The 19,752-nt window shown below is 43.5% G+C and overlaps 1 protein-coding gene across 2 annotated transcripts; it reads left to right on the forward strand.

Annotated features, from left to right (window-relative positions):
- Positions 1–585: 585 nt before the first annotated feature.
- OSTM1 (osteoclastogenesis associated transmembrane protein 1) lies at positions 586–15,866 on the forward strand. Of its 2 annotated transcripts, XM_024202607.2 has the most exons (6): positions 588–1,019; positions 7,590–7,701; positions 9,796–9,893; positions 13,016–13,180; positions 14,282–14,447; positions 14,792–15,866. In XM_024202607.2, exons 1-6 carry the CDS (start codon positions 645–647, stop codon positions 14,845–14,847), a joined length of 972 nt encoding a protein of 323 aa, XP_024058375.1. In that variant the 5' UTR covers positions 588–644; the 3' UTR covers positions 14,848–15,866. The 2 variants fall into 2 exon arrangements, with proteins under 2 accessions (XP_024058376.1, XP_024058375.1); XM_024202608.2 differs by lacking the exon at positions 14,282–14,447 and having other exon boundaries at positions 586–1,019.
- Positions 15,867–19,752: the final 3,886 nt, after the last annotated feature.

Genomic DNA, 19,752 nt, shown 5'->3' on the forward strand with positions numbered 1-19,752 from the left:
CAGGGGCAGGGCTAGGGCAGGGCTCCTCCCATCTTCTTTTTTGATTGTTGAAATATGGTAACCCTAGTTTTAATCTGGGCCCTAGCACCAGCGTGGTAGGTGAGTGCCTCCCACCTCTTTTTAATAAAAAGAGAAATGACAATCTCTCCTGCCTGGCCTGGAGGGGAAAGTTTGACTGGTTGATATGTGGCACTTATTGATGGAAAGTTATGCTGAAGAAGCAAGAGGCACATGAGTTCTGAAATAGGCCAGAGGTCTGTGATAATTATCTCCTGGGGCAGAGTGCCAGGCCCAGCAGCAGCGGGGTGTGTGTTTTCAACCTGATGTCAGGCACCTTTCCCTGGAGCCCCGTTTCCTCTGTGCTGTGCATTAGCAGGCAAGGCCCCGCTCTCCAGGCCGGGAAGCCCTGCGCAGGTCCCCACCAGCCAGTATAAGTGCCCGCCCGGAGCAGGCCTGAACACAGCGCGTTCCACCCTGCCAGGCCACGCCCCCTGCCCACCAGCCCCGCCCTTCCACCAGGAGTCGAACCCCCACCAGCCAATAAGGCGGCGCGCCGGACCTAGCTCCGAACGTTGACATCTCCCCGGGCTCCACGTGACCCTGGTTCACTGAATCGCTCCCAGGAGCCGCGGCTACCGGCAGCCATGGGCCTGGCCGCGCGCCTGGTGCTGCTGCCCGGCTTGCTGCTGGGCCTGAGCGCGGGGCAGGGCCTGGGGTCCGGCCGCCGCCCCCCGCCGCAGAGCGGCCCGGAGGGGTGGGCGCTCGGGGGCGGGCGACGGCTGTTGTCTCTGGAGCTGCTGGAGGAGGCCGAGGACCTGTCGCTGGCCCTGCTGGGGACGGGGCTCCCCGGGGAGCTGCCGCCCGAGTGCCGGGAGCTCCTGGTGGGCTTCGCCAACAGCAGCGTGAGGCTCACCGGCTGCCTGGTGCGGAGCGCCCGGCCCGTGCGCCTCTGCCAGAGCTGCTACCGCCACTTCCAGAGCGTCACGGAGCAGCTGGAGAACATCACCCGGGCCGTGGGGGTGCGTGCGGGGAAGGGATCTCCCAGGAGCGGCCTGCGTGTGTGTGTGTGTGGGGGGGTCCTGACCCACAAGCTTCCCTGGGGTGCGGCTTAGCCAAGCCCTAGCTGGACGGGGCCTCCCCCAAGGTGTTGGAGAGAGGCAGGGTGGGGCAGACCCTTGCTTTCTTCCCTAGGCCAGCTGGGAGACTAGCTGGCCTGTGACTTCTACCTAGTTGGCTCCCTTGCCTTACCCCCAGAGCTGCTGTTTGTGCCTGCCGCTGGAGGATGGGGAAGCTGGGAGACTTAGCAGGCTTACATGGAAAGCTAAGATCGTGGAAGTAAGGGAGGGAGGATAAAGGGTCCTCCTGGGTATTCCTTTGCAAATGACTCCCCAGCAGAAGAGGTGTGGAATGGATGCTCCCTTCCATTGGAGTGAGGATTCCTGGCAGGCTTATTAATGGAATCGTGTGTGACTGAAAAGAGGAACTAGTGGTGTAGAGTAAAATGGAGGCACAGACCTTTTAGTGTGATCAGACTTGTATCCTATGCAGGGAAATAGCCCTTGGAGCACTAACTTGCACTGCCTGATTACTCATTGATATTGACTGTTCTCTGGAAATGCCCAGTCTGCTGTATATGATTAATGACTTCAGGCCACGTGCACACAATAAAATAGCAAAACAACATCCACTTCTTATTTGCCCTGTCACATACTTAAAAAAGATTTGATCCTTAAAAATCAGGGTGTTCTAGAATTTAGGGATTCATAACTAGCTGGGCCATCAGCTTCTAACAAATGTCTAGGAGCTCTCTTAGACATGAGTCATTGCTGCTTAAAGTGTTTTGGTCTTGTGAGCTTCATGCCCATTGCTCTCCTACATAGGGCTGGGTTCTTGTGTCTGAAAGGAGATGCCTGTTTCTTCTCTGTGCACCATATTGTGGGGTTGGTATTGCTTGTTTGTGTGTCTTTCCTGACTGCAAATACTTTTGCTTTCAGTATTAGGCTGTGTATTAAAGCTTACTTATTTTGATTTTGTACAAGAGATAGTATGTGCCCTTCCTTTCCCTTAGCATACTTAAAAATTACAATCTGATCTAGCTCCCAAACTCAATAATTCCACCGAACTCTCTTGTCTTCCCCTTACACAAGGCCAAGAAAAAAGATGAGCATTGCAGTATGTTTGGAAGTTAACGGATCTGGGCTCTGAATGATGCCACTTGTGGCAGTATGGCATGAGCAAAGCAGTGTTTCTCTGATACCCTGGACTCAAACCACTTTTTTTGGCTCTGAAAGTCATTACCTACACCTTTAATTCCACCTAGAAGTGCATATGCAACTGCAGCATGGTGGGGCACTGTAAAGCTCCTCTTAATAAGCAAGCTGCCATATTGTGGATTGGCTTCAGCTTCTAAAATAGTCATCTTGTGGTGTAGCCCAAGTAAAGTGCAGTAGTCTTATCTCAGGGTGCAAAGGCATGTAGCATGGCCTGCATCTGAAGCAAAAGGTCTTGCTTGCCAATGGAAAAATATCCAGTAGCAAACCTGACTTGTCAATAATGGCTGCACACCATCAGTGGTATTGATGTAATTTAGGCCAGTTCTTCCAGTTGCATTCCCCATAAAGCTGGAAATTGTTCATAACCAAAGGATGTTAATAATCCTGCATCTTGCAAAGTGTTCTTTAACTCCTATAGTGTATCAACTTACACAAATTTGACACATCTCTGAAAATGCAGAGTTTAAAGGTGGGAAATCTAGTGACCAATACTATCATTTTTATATGGGAATGCTCATTGTGGAGGGCCTCAAATGCCTGACAGATTATATACATGCAACTCCACTAGGTTACTGTTCCCTAGCCATTAGTTAGTCAACTAGCTGCACAACTCTTTTGGGTAAAGGTGAGGTGCCAGGATAAGCCCTAACTCTGGCAGTACAGGTATACCAGCTAGGACCATGTTTTTAAGTATCTGCAGACTATTTGAGGCTAATTGAATGTCATCTGAAAGATCCAAATGTAACAAACTGCATAGTACTCAGTTTCTCTCTTTAAGAAGGATTAAAGGAGTGAGGTGACCTGACCGTGCTGAGATTTGAACCAGGGGCTGCAGGGAGTCAAAATATTTTAAATCTGATGTTTAGAACTTTGTCATCCCTTCCATCAGTTGTCATCAACTGATGTGAGAAGTCAGGGGAAAAAGCAGCCCAGTTTCATTCTGTGAATCTAGGTAACTTAGTTTTTGTTAGTATCAGTGATTTAAACCTTTTCCCCAAAGTTACGTCTCCCATTGATTTGGAAGTTCAACTTTTAAGGAGCCCTCCTGGAAGGTGGTAGGCCCCTGCAGTTTACACTTCTTCAGCATTTGCTAGGTCTTTTCTGCTTTCGTCCAGGTATGTACATAACCTAGTACAGTGGTTCTCAACCAGGGATACACATATCTCTGGGAATACGCTGAGTTCTGCCGGGGGTACATGAACTCATCTAGATATTTGCCTAGTTTTACAACAGGCTACATAAAAAGCACTAGCGAAGTCGGTACAAACTAAAATTTCATACAGACGATGACTTGTTTATACTGCTCTATATACTATACACTGACATGTCAGTGTAATATTTATATTCCAATTTGTTTTATTTTTAATTATATGGTAAAAACGAGAAAGTAAGCAATTTTTCACTAATAGTGTGCTGTGCTGTGACATGCTTGTATTTTTTTATATTTGATTTTGTAAGCAAGTAGTTTTTAAGTGAGGTGAAACTTGGGGTACGCAAGACAAATCAGGCTCCTGAAAGGGGTACAGTAGTCTGGAAAGGTTGAGAGCCACTGGCCTAGTAGATGTGAGTGTGTGCGTATGACAGTTTCCCGTAGAAGTTACCAGAAGTAGCAGTAATGGAAATTCCTGTGGTGTGAGTGGTAAAATGGAAGATTTGATGATCCTTAACCTTTTAACAAATCTTCCATTTTAACAGGGAAAAAATAGACTAAATAGGGGAATGGATCTCTCCCAAACTTTTGTAGGGAGCACCATATTTTAATAGAGACTCTTGTGTTGCATGTCCCATTCCATTCATGACCACTTGACATGTCTCTGTCAACTACAACAATTGCTTGCCATAAATAACTTTATGGCAGTATCTAAATCAGCTTAGCAGCTGGGAAGCAGGAGCCAGAGCCATGTGTCCAGTTAGCTCTCTAGAGATCACATTTTGGGGACCATGGGGTTGAAAGAAAACTAGTTTTGAAAGAGGAAAAAATATTAGTTTGTCAGACTTGTTTTGCAGAAAAAAATCCTAACTTAAGTTATTCCTACACTTCTTTCCCATTCACTTCACCCTACTCCTTTGGTATTCTGCCCACACCCAGGCTGCATTGTCACAGAAATTCCACCACTATCTTTCCACTGTGATCCCTGAATATATTGGATACTTAGGTATCCAATCATGGTAGAGAGGAAAAAAGGAGTTTGCTATTAACAGCAATCTTTGCTTGCTATAGCCTTAGATAGTTTGTCATGACTTGCAGAAAGGACATCAGCTGTCCGTGATATGAGTCTGGGTGGCAGATGGATCCACTGTATCACAAGAGGCACGTTGTAGCTTTTCCAGGCCAAAAAGTCAACTCTTGTTCATACGTTGGAAATAAAACAACAAGGAAAAGAGAAGAGGAAGTACATAGTGTTCATGTTTTTTTCAGGTGGAAAATCTGTTCTTGTATGGAGGGGTGAAAAAAAACCAACTCATTAGCCAAGGGCCAGTGACTAACTAGGTTTAAACTTAGTGTCTGGTTACCAGGGATACCTCATCATTCTGTGCTCAGCTGTGTAGAGCTTTACCTTTTTCTTCTCAGAGTTAGTTTAAGGCTGAAGCCTTTTCCTGATACTATTTATGTTCTGACTTGGGGGCAGTCAATAGGGGGACTCTGGGCCAAATCTGGACCGCCAGATGCTTTTGAACAGACCCCGAAATCTATCTTTACTTACTTAGTATCAGTGTTGTTTTTTAATTATTATTTTCTCTGGAGTTTGGACCTTGACTATATCTTGACCAAGACATTGACAAAAAATAATTGATTATCCCTGTTCTAACTTTTCCCAAGTACCCTTTCCACACCATGTATCTGTGTGGTTGTGTGTGGCTCTGAACTAATTCATGAACCAGCTACCCAGAAAAGCATGAGTGTAAACACTTGGGCAGGGACAGTCTTTGTGTCTTGCGCAGACCTAAGCAGGTGGTGGATCTTAAACAAATCATAATAGGACTGGCATCTCTTACTGCAGAGATCATGAGGCTGTCCTTCCAGGGGCTGTCCTCTCATGGCATTCTTAGCTAATTAGCTTGTGTGTGTTTGGGAGGATTTGATGGGACAGGTAAAGAGAGGATTCCTTGGTCATGGTTTTCGACTCAGTTTCAGGTTAGTAGTGTGTGAAAGCAATTGCCATCAGATGTCTGTTTGGCCTGCGTGAAAGCTAGGTGGTGTAGGGATGTTTCATCTCTTGCTGGGCTGCAGGTGAGCTAACCTCTGTCCTACAGGTGGCTTATCCAGGTCAGGGTTGGGGCAGACAGGCTGTGACGAGGCAGTAACTCGTGCTCTTGTGGCTGACATTGTACCTGCTAGAGCTGAGTGAAATAGTTCCACTGAACCTCAGACCCTCTTAAACAGGGCTTTCAGTTTGAGCTTTTGTGGACATAGTTTGATAGCACAGCGACAGAAACTGCAGGGTCTAATCCTTAAACATCTCCTGGTGGGGTTGGGGAAGGTGCTCCCCTCTTTCTCCTAGGCTAGTAGAAGGTCCTAAATGGCTGCTGCTCTTCCTCCCTCCCTCTTCAGGGTCCTGCTTGGTAGAGGCTTTTACATGCCAAATTCTGAAAGGCTTCCTACCCCCAAAACAGGGTAGCAGACATGTCAGTGCTCCCTCTGCTAGCTGGCTGTGCTGAACTAGGGCTGAGAAGTTCCATAATTCTTAACTAGGGTTGCTTGGGAACTCCAAGCTCCACAAAATATCCTTTAGGGCCAAGAGAAGCAACCAGCCTCTCTGGGTATGTCTATAGCATTTTGGAGTCTGTGGGACCAAGCCTCCCAGTCCAGGTTGACAGACTTCGCCTAGAGGGGCTTGCGCTGGTGCTCAGAACATAGCTGTGTCGACAGCGCTTTGAAGTTGCGACTCTGACTTTGAAGCCTAGGGACGAGGGGTGGGCTTCAGAGCCCAAGCTTCAGCCCAAGCCATGACTTCAAAGCGCTGTCTCCACAGCTATTTTCAGAGCACTAGTGCAAGCCCAGGTCTGTTAACACAGGCTCCAGAATGCTGTGTAGATGTACCCCATAGACCTTGTGCTGTGTTTAAGGAGGCTAGTGTGAAGGGTAGTTGTCACTCAGAACAAAAGAACATGTTTCACTCATTAAACATGGATCTTCCATTGTCAGTGAGTTTTAGTACTTTAATCAACTTGTATCTCTATGTATCAAGCTGTTAATGTTATATTGAAACGGTGTCTTGGCTAGGGTTGGGTGAGTGATAAATTATTGATCTTCTACCCCAACCTCAGTATAGCTAATTACAAATCTTATTTTCATCAGCAAATGTTTTGTAGTCTTACTGACCCTCACCAGAGCTTGTACTCCATTTGCCAGACCAGTCTTTGTGCTTAATCTGGTTTTGGTCAAAAGCAGCTCAGGGATGAGATCTATTCTGTTGTTGCTGGAAAATCAGCCTGGGGGTGCCTGGCTGATTGTCAGTCTGTGGTTTGTGGGGTGGGTGGGGAGGGGGGAACAAGAAGTGATGTTCCCAGTCACTATTTTGAGTCTCCTCTTACATGGAATGAAAACAGATATGTGCACACTTTAAAATACTATTTGGAGGCTTGATGCTAACTGCAAACACAGAGGAGCAAAAGGCTCAGATGCATGCTAGGAGGGTTTGACTCCTAGCAGAAGGCAGGTTGGGATGACACAGGGCCAGGGGAGAGCAACTTTATGCTACACATGAGACTCCAGAGGAGTCGTGCTGGCAGGTGCACTAAATCAGCCAAGCCGGAGTTATAGGCTTCTTACACCAATTGGACTTGTGGAGCTCTGAATGCTGGGTTATGTCAGCTTCCATCAGTATAACCCAGGATGGAATCTAACTCTGTAGTTGTATTATGGGAGCCCCCAGAGGGCCCCATTGTGGGATCAGGGTCCATTATACTAGTCATTGTACACATGCATAATGAAAAGTGCCCCTGCTCTAGAAAGCTGTTGGTGTGCATGGTGCTATCTTGACTGACACTCTTGCAGTTCTCATATTAAACCCTCTAAGAACGTACCCAAGTCCCCAACATGGTTATACATCTCACAATATTTAATGTTTTTTCTTAGTCTATTGTTTGGAAAGACTTCGGCTTTGCCCTGTCGGACTAGTTCTCGGCCTTTCTAGTCTCTGAAATTCTCAGAATTCTGACAAGGGATGTAAAACTGGCCACGCTACTCCCGATGGGTGAAACTAACACTTGTGCTTAAAATGGTAGACTTGGCCTCTATGTCACCAGTTATCTGAAATAGTTTCAAAGTTGTTTCTGTATGAATTCATAATACTGTGGGGTTTTTTCTTCCAGAATTCTTCTGAGAGCAACTGTGCAAAAAGCCTCTTGATGTCCGATAGGGTACAGCTAGTTGTGATCCTTTCACAGTTCTTTAACAAAACTTGGGAGACAGCCAACTGTGCAAGTATGTGATTTGTTCTGTCCTTTTCATGCTACCGTTATGATTCAGATGACAGATTTAGCCTTGCCTTTAAAATTTCTCAATTGATCAGAACTGAACAGCATTGATAAGATTGATTGTTATTTAAACTGACAGAAACAAAGAGCTCTTTATAGATACATCCTGGATATTTTTATTGTACAGGGGACACTGGTCAAAGCTGACCGATTAAAAAAACTTCTTCTTCTTCCCTTGCTTATCTAAACACACTAGAGTCACCATACGAATATTCACCTTGCACTAAAAACATTTACCCCTCCAAAATCAGAGCTGCTTTACTTACCATCTGTTTTTACTTTGTCAGAACAAACCATGCTGGAGATCTGCTACAGCTCTGCTGTATTTATAGATCTCTTATTTTTCCCATGCCCCCGTTTTCCTACTCAAGTAGAAAATATAACTTGAACTGTTTAATAAAAAGTTAGTAAGGTTCAGATTCTGATACCCTTACTCATGTTGAATAGCATTGTACTCGCCCCATGTCACAATGAGTGACTACTGGTGATCAGACTCTGGCTCTGAAATTCTATGGGCTGGTTCTGCCTCTTAGGCCTGATCTACGCTGGGGGGGCGGGGGTGGGATCGATCTAAGGTACGCAACTTCAGCTACGAGAATAGCATAGCTGAAGTCGACGTATCTTAGATCAACTTAGAATCACTTACTTCGCGTCCTCGCGGCGCGGGATCGACAGCCGCCGCTTCCGCCTCTCGCCGCGGTGGAGTTCTGGAGTCGATGGCAGAGTGATCAGGGATCGATTTATCACGTCTAGTGTAGACGCGATAAATTGATCCCCGATCAATCACTACCCACCGATCCGTGGGTAGTGTAGACGTACTCCTATTCTGGCTCTAACATGTTGCATGTGGCTTCTTTATGGCCCTTAAATGCCACCACAGGAAACAGGAAAAATTCCCCTGGCACAGGAGCTGTACCCCTACCAGGGGAGCATAGGTGCTGGAACTAAGGGTGTGGGGGGTGCTGGCCCCTGGCTTGAAATGGTTTCCATCATACACAGGGTTTACAGTTTGGTTCAGTGGCTCTCAGCACCCCCACTATACAAATTGTTCCAGCACCACTGCATGGGAGTGTGCCAGAGGTTGGAGGGGTGGTAATGTAGAGCTGAGTGCTGCAAAGGATTTTGGGCTGCTACAGAGCCCATAGATTGCCACCAATCTCCCTGGGGCTACCAGTAACTTATGTTGGGGACTACTGGCCTCTGGAGCTAGCCAGAACCCAAAGTGTGTGAAGGAGAGGTAAAATAACCTCCAACTGTCCTCCCATTCGCAGGCTCCACTTCTGTGCTGCATCTCCCAGGAGGGGAGCACAGACTCTATCCCCTAATGCTTAAGAGGTTCCCTCGCTTCCATCCTTTAGGGAAGGTCATGTTTGGAGTCTGCCAACCTTTATAGTGCCCTTTTTAATGGAATTCTACATAAAACTAGCAGTCCTCGTTTCCAGTGGGTCAGAGTAGAAAAAGTGGAGTAGATGGAAGGAAAGAAATACCTGCAGGGACTAGAGCAGTATCTGACAAGGAGTGTTTCAGGAGCGCCCTGCAAGGCAGGTAAAATTGGCTTCCACTTCCTGAAAAAATTGGTGCATGTTTTGTGACTGTGCCTAGTACAGTTTTCAAAAGCATTTCCATTTTTTTTCATAAGCATAAAGATTCCCTCTATTTCCTAGCTGTCCGCTGTTTCAGCTACATGTCTGACACTTATACTTTCAAACAGTGCACACTAAAAGCAGCGTCTTGTGTTATCTGAAAGGATTTGAGCTCTCTCTGGGCTTTCTTCAAAATGCTCTTGATAATGGTCTTCATCTTTCACTTAATCAAGGCCAATTAATTCTCAAATGTATCCTAAATGAAGAGAGAAGCACGAGTGAGTTAGGACAGCAAATCTGAGACATCTGCATAACAGCAACCAAATAGGAAATGCAAAACTGACTGGATTGTTTTTCTAATTGAGAGCTCTTGCTGTAGGGCCACCAAGGGACATGTTGGCTCTAGACATAGGTTAGAAATCAGGATATCTTGATTCACGTGTTTTTCTTTTTGACAGATTGTTTGAAGAACAACAGTGAAGGGCTATCAAATAGTACAATAGAGTTCCTGCACTTATTCAATACAACACTGACGTGCTTCGAACATAACTTCCAGGTATCTTTGCTGTGTATCTGAGGGTGGCACTGAGCCCTCTTCTTGTATAGTAAAATCTCTTATTTTCGCAGAACAAACTGCAGTGGATACATATTGAGCAACTGCAATTGACAAATTCTTAAGCAGTTTAGGCAGATAGAACAATTATCTATAAAATGCAGATGTTCACAATTGAGAGCACAAAATGCATTTTAATTGATGCTCACCTTGACTTTGTCTTATATGCAATTACAGTGCCATTTCATATTGGGATTTCTGGATTCACAATAGCTGATGATTATATAGTAAGAGTCACGTAGTCTCTGCATACAGTAAGTCACTTTTCCTAGTTCCTTCTGGAGTTGTCACTACGTGACTTAGCCATGTGGCTCCTTAAATCATTATTTGGTTGTATTGTAGATTAGTCCAAAAGGGCCAGCTACTTGAAAACACTTGTTAAGACTCCTATCCATTAAGGTTATGAACAATTAAAACTTTTTTGCAATTAAATATCCCTCTTTGTAAAATAAATGTGGCAATTATCTCCCAAGAAAAGTGCATCCAAAGAATTATGCATCAGTTTTGTAAATTATGCTAATTTAATCCTAAAACTAAATCAGATTATGCAAAAATATTAGTTGTTGTTTCATTAAGCAGCTAATCAATAAAAACTGTCCAAAACGATAACATTCAAATTAAAGTTCTTGGTGCAGAATAAACATCTGGATCTAGAAGAGGATCTGTGGTTACAATATGCTTTGCAGCCCCCCTTATTGGTAAATAAATAAATTTAAATTATAAATAATTGGTGAGCTGGCTTTCCCTGCTCTTATGCTTGCCAGGCAGCTCTTGCCCCCCCACTGTGGTGGTTTCTATGGCATTTTTTTTAACCTATGTTTTGCCATGATCATATCCACAGAGTTCTGGAAATAAGACATGTGCTCCTTTAGTAAACTAGTTGGTTGTACCCCAGCATAACACAACACAATTGCCTGTGTTATTTCTGAGTGTCTTACAATTTTGTATAAATCCAAGCAGGTTGTAAAGATTCACTTTGGCTCTGTCTTCTAGCCCCTTTTCACAGACAGGTGGAGATATGTGCTGTTTTTGTGGGGAAGCTGTGCCAAAGATGTATTTAGCATTTCTGTCTGGAGGGGGGGTGGTCTGTGCTCATGCTTAACTGTTGTGGAAGGAACAGTTGCTGAGAAAGACCTGTCTCCCATTAGTCTCACTGTTGATGGTTCCTGAGATGTGCAGCCTTTATAGTAGGTCTTGGCCAGGGGAAAGAGCTTGGGCCTGGTCAACGGAGCACTTTAAAGGCAAGACCTGGACCACAAATTTAATCTAGTAATTATTGGGTATCCAGTGGAGTGATTGCAGCATTGATGTGTTCTCATTGACCTGTGCTGGTCAGCAGGTAGCCTGGAGTTTCATTCCTATGTTATGGAGATCATAATTTCAAGGATTACTGTGGTCAAGTCTGTATCTGTTAGGATGGGGCATCATCTCCTAGCTAGCTGACAGCGTTCCTAAAAACTGTTGCTGTTTGAGTATTGAATATTGCTGAGACATTGAGGAGGACCAAAACTAGAAGGCCCCTGTACAATCTTCACCATGGGGTGATCTTAGGGAGTTGGTTAAATCATGGAAATGTTGCCTTCTTCCCTTCAACCTCACCATTATCTTGCCTGCGTTTAACTTCAGAGAGTTGCCTTTCAGCCAGGTGTTGTTCTGATTTGCCAATAGTACAGCTGCAGAAAGGGGCTGTCATGGTAGATGAAAAGGAGACTAACAGCTGGGCATAATTTGCATCCTGCTGATATTTAAGGTGAAGGTGTCTTATAGTCTCTCCCAGAAGCTTGTTGTAAATAATTAAATAGGATGTGGGAGAAAATGAAGCTGTGTGGAATTGGTCCCAATGCTTCCTCACAGCCATCTCTGCACATTACTGTTTATTCCCCCTAGGTCTCTGTGGTGAGCCCTCCACACTGTCAAGGGCTGAAGTGATCTAGAAAAATGTGTGGAGATTGCCCATTTTCTGTGGCTAACAGGAGATAATCTACTATTGTGACCATGACCATTGCTGAGCCATAGTTAGGTGTAAAGCCCAGCTGGGAAGGCTCTAAGATGCTGACAAAGGTTGGGTGTAGTTGGTGATGATCCTTCACTAGCTTCCCAACTGCCTTGCTCAGAAATGGGAAATTGGAGGTAGCCTGTGAAGTTGATCATACAAGAGTTTGCTTTTTGAGTGCTGGATGAAAAGTGATGTTTTAAGGTGGGTAGTATCCAGGTCTCTTCTTTAAACTCTGGCTATTGTGGGTTCTGTCATTGTGTCTCCGTGACTAGGCTTAAAAAAACACAGAAGAATCTGGAGATCTTATAATTATCTTCCCCCATCCTCCCCCACAACCCGCCTAGGTCATCAGAATTTTCAGGGAGGCGAAACTGCTACTACAGTAAAACTACGTGACTTTCCTGTGTTTTTCGTCTGAAATCTACAAAGGATGAAATTCACAGTTAAGCAAACTTCCAATGCGTTTTCTAGTAGGAGGAGAGATGATTTTGTATTCTGTCAACATAAGCTGGGATATACGGTTCCATTGTATTTGGGTGCCCAACTCCCTTAGCCTCTTTTGAAAATCCCACCAATAGTGTTTTTAAGGGTCTGTGTGTTAAAATATGATCTGGATTCTTGCTGTTTACAATCTATGTAGTAAATGGGGAACAGAAGGGGACAGGAACAGTAGCTATTGAAGCTCAAAATAATTAGGCCAAATTAAAATACCTATTCACTCCTCCTTCTTACCTGTGTGGCATATTTGTATAGACCAATGAAAAATAGCCAGTTGTGTGGGAGAAGCACTGCTGTGTTTTCAAGGCAAACTTGGTATTAACAATCCGTGTTTTGTTTTTATTCTAGATGGTCAGTAGTTTAAAAATGCATCTTTTTGGGGAAAAATAAGGTCAACTTTCAATTCATTGAGAGCTTATTTTATTTCTATGAAATGGGCCTAAATCCCCAAATTTCAGTCTAACATTTTCTGATGTTAATATTGTAGATTTTTGGTTCAAGTTCAGCTCTAGTTTTTAAAGTTAATTTTATCTTGTTTAAAAATCTAAATATGTGCTGCTTATAATTTTAGGGGCAAGCAATCGATCTTGTACCAAGCAACCACACAGAAGTATGCAGAAACTGCAATCGAACTTACAGAAATCTGAATGCCTTGTATAACAAAATGCAAAAAATGACTGGACAGGGCAGTGACTCAGAACACAGAACGCACTTGTGTATTGATGTGGAAGATGCAGTAAGTATACGTATTTGCTTCTGGATCTTACTGCCTAGCTAATACCCAATGGGTAGATAGATCCGAAGAGCAATCTTCAGTGGTCCCTTGGCTGTTTTATATTGTTTTCTCTTGGCACCGCTGTTGTCCTTTCAGCGGTGGAAGCTGCTTTCATGAGCAGTTTCTTTGGTGTGCTAGTGTCACACTGCACCCACTGCTTTGTGCTGTGACTTCCTCACATCTCTCAAGTTAAGGAGGGTCAGGCTGGGTTCCAGTCAGTACGTAGAGAGAAAACAGTTAAGGAACACTTTTTAAATGTTTCAGGAAACAGTGTTGGTGACCCAGTAGGTTGCACTCTTCTCTCTGAGTTAGTACTGAACCAGGACCCCCAGGGTACTCCATGATGCTGCTGTTCATTTGGATGAGATGTAAAATAGAGTTCCTGACCACTGGGAGTCATTAAAGACCTTGTGCCACTCCTGAAGAGGAAGGGAGCTAACCTTGATGTCCTGACATATTTCAGCTTGGGCTGTTGGGACTTCATTTTGTTTAGAGATTTTTGCGAAGGGACGATTCCACTCCCTACCTCAAATTAGGGTTTGGGAGCTGGGAATTCCCTTTAATTTTTGGCTTTTATCTGACACTCCTCAGCCAAGTTCCAGTTAATGCTTCCAGTTAGTTGCTTCCGAACTACAGCAGTTGCTTATTGGGCCAATGAATATTAGTAAAGTTTTTAATGTATTTAGCGGTCTTTTAATGTGATTTTTAGCAACTGGAAAGAAGGAGAGTTAGTAGCATGTGATCAGCCAGCTTTCCATGAACCACTAGTAAGTGCTGTAAGAATCACAGTGTGGGGAATCACTGCTCTAATAAATATATTGGGTGGAATCCTGTCTCCTTGGAAGTCAATGGGAGGTTTGCCATTGATTTCAGTAGGGCTAGGATTTCACCTACGATGTCTGATTTTTTTTTTTTGAGGGGAGATATTTTAAATGGCTCTTATTCAAGTAAAGGTTTAAAGGTAGTTAGGGGGTCTTGCAATACTGAACTTTGCAATGTTCAGTAAAAGCGTGATGCAAGCCAAGGAATGTGTGTTGCTCACCATGGTCGTTTTCCTTTTAGATGAACATTACACGAAGGCTTTGGAGTAGAACTTTCAACTGTTCTGTCCCGTGCAGTGATACGGTCCCAGTGATTGCAGTTTCTTCATTCATTCTCTTTTTACCAGTCATTTTTTACCTTAGTAGCTTCCTTCACTCAAAGCAGAAGAAACGTATACTTATTCTGCGTAAGTAATGTTGTCAGAACTTTACTTACAGAATGGGGGAGCACAAGGAATCATCTTGGTCACTCTACTTGATCAACATACTTGGTATGGGGTCAGGCAATTCTGCTACTGTGCCTGCAACAGTGAGTGGGAGCTGGTGTTGACTACTTGTCCTCTTGGGGTCTGCCTTTATCACTTCAAGAGCTGTAGAGGGTGGGGAAAGTAGGTCCTTAGCCATGTGTTTCTGTTGAAAAGGAGAACTGTGATGTTAATGGAACACTGTTCAATAGTACGTGCTCAGTTAAACTGAGTGAGTGGGAAACTGATGTTGGGAGTCTTTATTTTGATTTTTCTTTTCCTTCTAGCCAAGCGTATCCAATCAAATGCCAGTCTTGTGAACATCCAAGAAAAATACAGCTGAGCTGCAAAACAAAACCAGAAAACTGCAACTGGGTATATATTGGGTACAATTGTGGTGGAAGGAGGACAGCACAAAAGAGGAGTTAATTATGGTTTAGTGTTGCTCTGTATCATTACACAAGTTAAACAAAATGCTGTCTGACTCCTAAACGGGTATATTAACAAACATGACAAGGCAGGGCTATGAGACACAGTATGGACTTCTGATTTGAAAAATAATTTAGTTCTTTCCAGGCTAGTGCTGAAGCTGGTTATTTTCTGATTCTTTGACTGCAGGTTTTTGTACCTTTCCCCATCAGAATATGTACTTCTCCTGTATGTTTTTTTCCTTTATATTTAATTTTCTATATTGACTCCATAAAAATCTAGTGAGACAGTTGTGTTCATTTCCAGGCATATTAGTACAGTCTGAGATCTGATAATCTTTCTGATATGGTTCTTATGAACTAGCAAAGCTTAATATCATTTGTTTTGGTTTAATTCAGTAACAGAATTAGAACATTTCAAAGTAAAAATGCCATTTTACCACATTTGGGTAGACTTGTACTACAGGTTTCAAAAACTAGCCCCCTTACATAGCATCTCTTGATAGACACAGCCATGCTGCTTAGTTCATTTTAGTGGTGTCTTTATTTAAAAAACAAACAAACAAAAAGTGAGATGCAAGGAAAGTGGTACATTTCTGGCAACGAATACAGCAGGTCTGCCAGTGCTATACATTAATAGTAATCATTGACAACTACAGTATTCGGCCATTTCAGAAAATGTTCCATATTAGCACATATTTGGGCACTTGCACGCTTAAACCACTAAGTCATTGCTTTTCAAATGGTTAGAGGCTTATTTTTAGGTATGATGCATATCTGTATGTATAGTCAGATGTGTCTTTGTGTTTATCCCTTATTTCACTCACTTGTTTAATCTCCTTTTTATTTATATATATAAAAATGGTAACCTGAGGTAAAAGTCACTGGAGATGCTGAATTGTGCTTGGTGTAGAACTTCCTCTGGTTTAAGATACAAATGTAAATGGGTTTACATGAAAAAGATATATTTTAGTAGTGAGTAGGGCACAGATGTTCTTTAACTCTAGAACTGGCATAAAATGAATGTGCTGTGCCCAGATCTGACTTTCTGTATCCAAATTTGCAATCAATACTTTCTAGAAATTTACTGAAGATGCAGTCCATTTAGTAGATAAAATAAACCTCAAACTCTGTAGGAAGTTGTAGAGCTGAAGCAAAAGGTCACAGCATTGTTACTAAAGTTAATGGGACCGTAGAAAGGACACAGTTCTAAAGATGTGTTAATACAGGATATCCAGGCTGGTAAATCCTAGGCCTACATTTTTCTGAATTTTCTACTATAGTAAAATTAAAAATTTTCAGTGTGGTTGTAATGAGGTTGGAGGCTTCACTCTGATATTAAATCCATCCCATTTTACAACTTGAAGACTAAAGGGACACATCAACTGGGAAATCACATTTCTTTTTGAAAATGTTATGCCTATGATTATTATACAACTGAAAAGGTAGCAATTTGTTTCCTTATTTTAACTTGTGTCTTTTGACAGCACTTTTGTGTTTAGTTAGTTTCACTGTCTTGCCTCCATAGCCAATTAGTCACTTTTTTCCCTTGCCCAAACAAACATCAGCAGGGGAGCAAAATAATCTTAAAGCACTTTAAAAAACAACAAAAAACAATAATAATAATTATTTAAAGAATTAAGGCATACTGTCATTTAAAAAGAAAACCAAGTTGATAGTGTCTCAATATTAAGTAACATGATGTGTTAGCATTTGGCTGATATCCATACAACTGCTTCCTGGTATTTTGTGAGTAGGAAGTATTATCTCCCTCTGTTAATCACATGAATCGCCTTGAATGGTTGATTTGTGTTGAAAGCCTAAATAGGGTTGGATTTCTTGTCTGAGGAAATATATTTTTGACACTTTTTGGTCTGCTATAGATAAGGTGTCAAAATAGTAGAAGAATATATTTATGTTGCTTATCACATGAAGTTATCTTCATAGGACAGAGGGGAAAATTGCCTTTGTTTTAAATGACTATTTTTATATCTATTGTGCTCAAATTTCAGCTTACTGGGCCTTATTCAGCTGCTGTCCTAATAGCATTCCTTTGATTTGAGGCATCATATGATTGAGGGCTGTTCAAAGCAATCTTTCATTCATGCTGATAAAACCAGTTTGTATGTGCAGAGTTACAGAATGATAGCTTTCATACCATAAGCAGTGGCTTTTTGAGCACATTCATATTAAGTAGGTCTGAAAGTCATTACTCTTGGATATGGTGGTTAAGCACTTTATTATTATTATTTTTTTTTTTAAAAAGCAGCTTTTGTTTTTTCCTGGCTGCTAAGCCAAATGAAAGTACTCGTGATTTTTTTTTTAAAGCAGCAGCAAAGTTTACACTCTAGAAATAATTTCTATCCTACGTCTTCTCAAATGTCACTGTTTTTCCTTTTTGTTACCTTGTAATGCTAGCTTTCTTTACATGGTTTTTACAGTATCTTTCATATAAAATGCATTGGGTCTTGTTAATATTCTGATGTTTCTATAAATGCTTACAGCCTCCTGTCCCTAAAGGAAATGTATTGGTGCACAAAACATGCAGGAAAAAAAGCTAACTTTATTTGGCTGGTAATTTTTAACCTTTGTTTGCCATTTTTATGACTGTATAAGATATAATTTAAAAAAAAATCTTACTTTGAAGTACCAGTTGTTTGTATTTTTGGTACAAACAAATGTTTTTATCCTTGGGTAGCATTATCTATTTTTGGATTAGAAAACCTGTATACACTGAAAATGAACAAATATTGTATTGAATAAACATGTTGTGTATAGAATTGACTGCGCTTGATTGTCCCATTTTCAGTACTGATATGCTTCGCCAATGCTGTTTCTAATGAGTGGTGGGGAAAGGATGGGACAGGACAGCCCAAGTAATAAAATTCCCAGTTTACTACACTTTCCTATTATGGACTTGTGTTTGAAGCACATGGTTACTATAGAAACCTAATGCAGGTAAATAGATAGTAAATGCAACTTCACAATGTTGACATTTATTGTTAGTGCTTTGTTCTAGTTATTCTACTTTATGACTGTGGTTAGCTCTACTCTGACCAAGAGGGTGTACTTCCTTAGAGTCTGGGTGAAGTCTGTAGAATGGCTCTGTTGGCTGCAAAGGGCTTTGAATCAGGCCCTTGTTTCATGAGGAAAAAGGGGATACTGGGAAAAATTGATCTATTTGCTATTGGAGGGCTTCTGGGATGACTGATATACATGTGGAAACTTTCTTAGTTTTAAGCTTTAATTGAAGGGATAGGGTGTGGAAACCTTACCAAAGAGTTATGTCCCTTCCCCTCTTTGCCATTTGTGCCCCCCCCCTCCAGTATTCTAGTTAAATGCAAACACAAATAGTCCTCTTCTCTTCCCCCCACTCCCTTCTTCTTTTGACATTATAAAGTAAAGTTCTTTACATCTTCCTTTGCGGGTCCCCTCTTAATAAGTTAATTACTACAGGTTTACAAATGTCGGTTCTTGCTGCTGGTGGAGACAAGGAGTGGGAGTGAACATGAACAGTGATTGTTTCTTGTCAGGATTTCTTTTGGCACCATAGGCCAGTAATGCAGCAGTCAAGCTATTCCTGTTTAACAAGGTTTATAATTGGCATTCCTGTTTCGGATCAAGAGCCCTGAAGCCTCCAGCACAACAGGGATTTCAAAGCAACCATTTAGTGTTGAGGCTCCAAGTTCTTTAAAAGACAAACAAAATATATACAGTAACTCCTCACTTAACGTCCTCCCACTTAACATTGTTTCGAAGTTACGTCGCTGCTCCATTAGGGAACATACTTGTTTAAAGTTGTGCAATGCTCCCTTTATAACGTCGTTTGGTTGACTTTACAAGGGAGCATTGCACAAGTTCCTCTTCTCCGCCGCTTCCCCTGCTGCCAAACAGCTGTTTGGTGGTGCTTAGGACTTTCTGGGAGGGAATGAGTGGGGAAGCTGCCGCCCCCCCCCCTCCCCCGGCAGGCAGGGGCTTTAGGGGCTGCAGGGCCCTGGGCTAAGGGGGCCCTGGGGACCTTGCTGCAGCTCTAAAGCCCCTTTCAGAATGCAGCCCTGCGAGCACGGGCCGGAGGACTCGGGAGGAGCAGGGGCAGCCAGCGGCTGGAGAGAAGCGGCGCTTTCCCCTTTAAAGCGCCGCTTCTCTCCGACCGGCTTTGAAGGGGAAAGCACCGCTTCTCTCTGGCTGCTGGCTGCGTGGCTGCCCCTGCTCCTCCTGAGTGCTCCGGCCTGTGGAGGAACAGGGGCAGCCACGCAGCCAGCAGTGCTTTCCCTTTCAAAGCCGGTCGGAGAGAAGCGGCGCTTTGAAGGGGAAAGCACTGCTTCTCTCCAGCCGCTGGCTGCGTGGCTGCCCCTGCTTCTCCTGAGTGCTCCGGCCCGTGCTCGCAGGGTCGCATTCCAAAAGGGGCTTTAGAGCTGCAGGCCAGAGCCCCGGGGGCCCCTTAGCCCCGGGCCCTGCAGCCCCTAAAGCCTCTGCGTTCCGGATGGCCCTGCCTGCCAGGGGGCAGCTCCCAGAATTGCAGCCATGAGGGCGGTGCTGCGCACTGCGCAGAGCCACCTGCACACCCCCTGCACCAAACAGGAGCTGCCCCAGGTAAGTGCTCTGCACCTCCTGCCTGCCCCAGCCCTGAGCCTCCACCCGCACCCTGAGTGCCCTCCCGCACTCTAACTCCCTCCCAGACCCTGCACCCCCAGCCCTGAGCCCCAGGGGTCAGTCAGGGGCACCTCCCCACCACAGTACAGTACTGTACAGTATATAATGCCTTTTGTCTGCCCTAAAAAAATTTCCTTGGAACCTAACCCCCTGCATTCCCATTAATT

This window comes from Terrapene carolina, unplaced genomic scaffold, assembly GCF_002925995.2.
Source record: "Terrapene carolina triunguis isolate 2854851 unplaced genomic scaffold, T_m_triunguis-2.0 Scaffold42, whole genome shotgun sequence".
Classification (NCBI taxonomy): domain Eukaryota; kingdom Metazoa; phylum Chordata; order Testudines; family Emydidae; genus Terrapene; species Terrapene triunguis.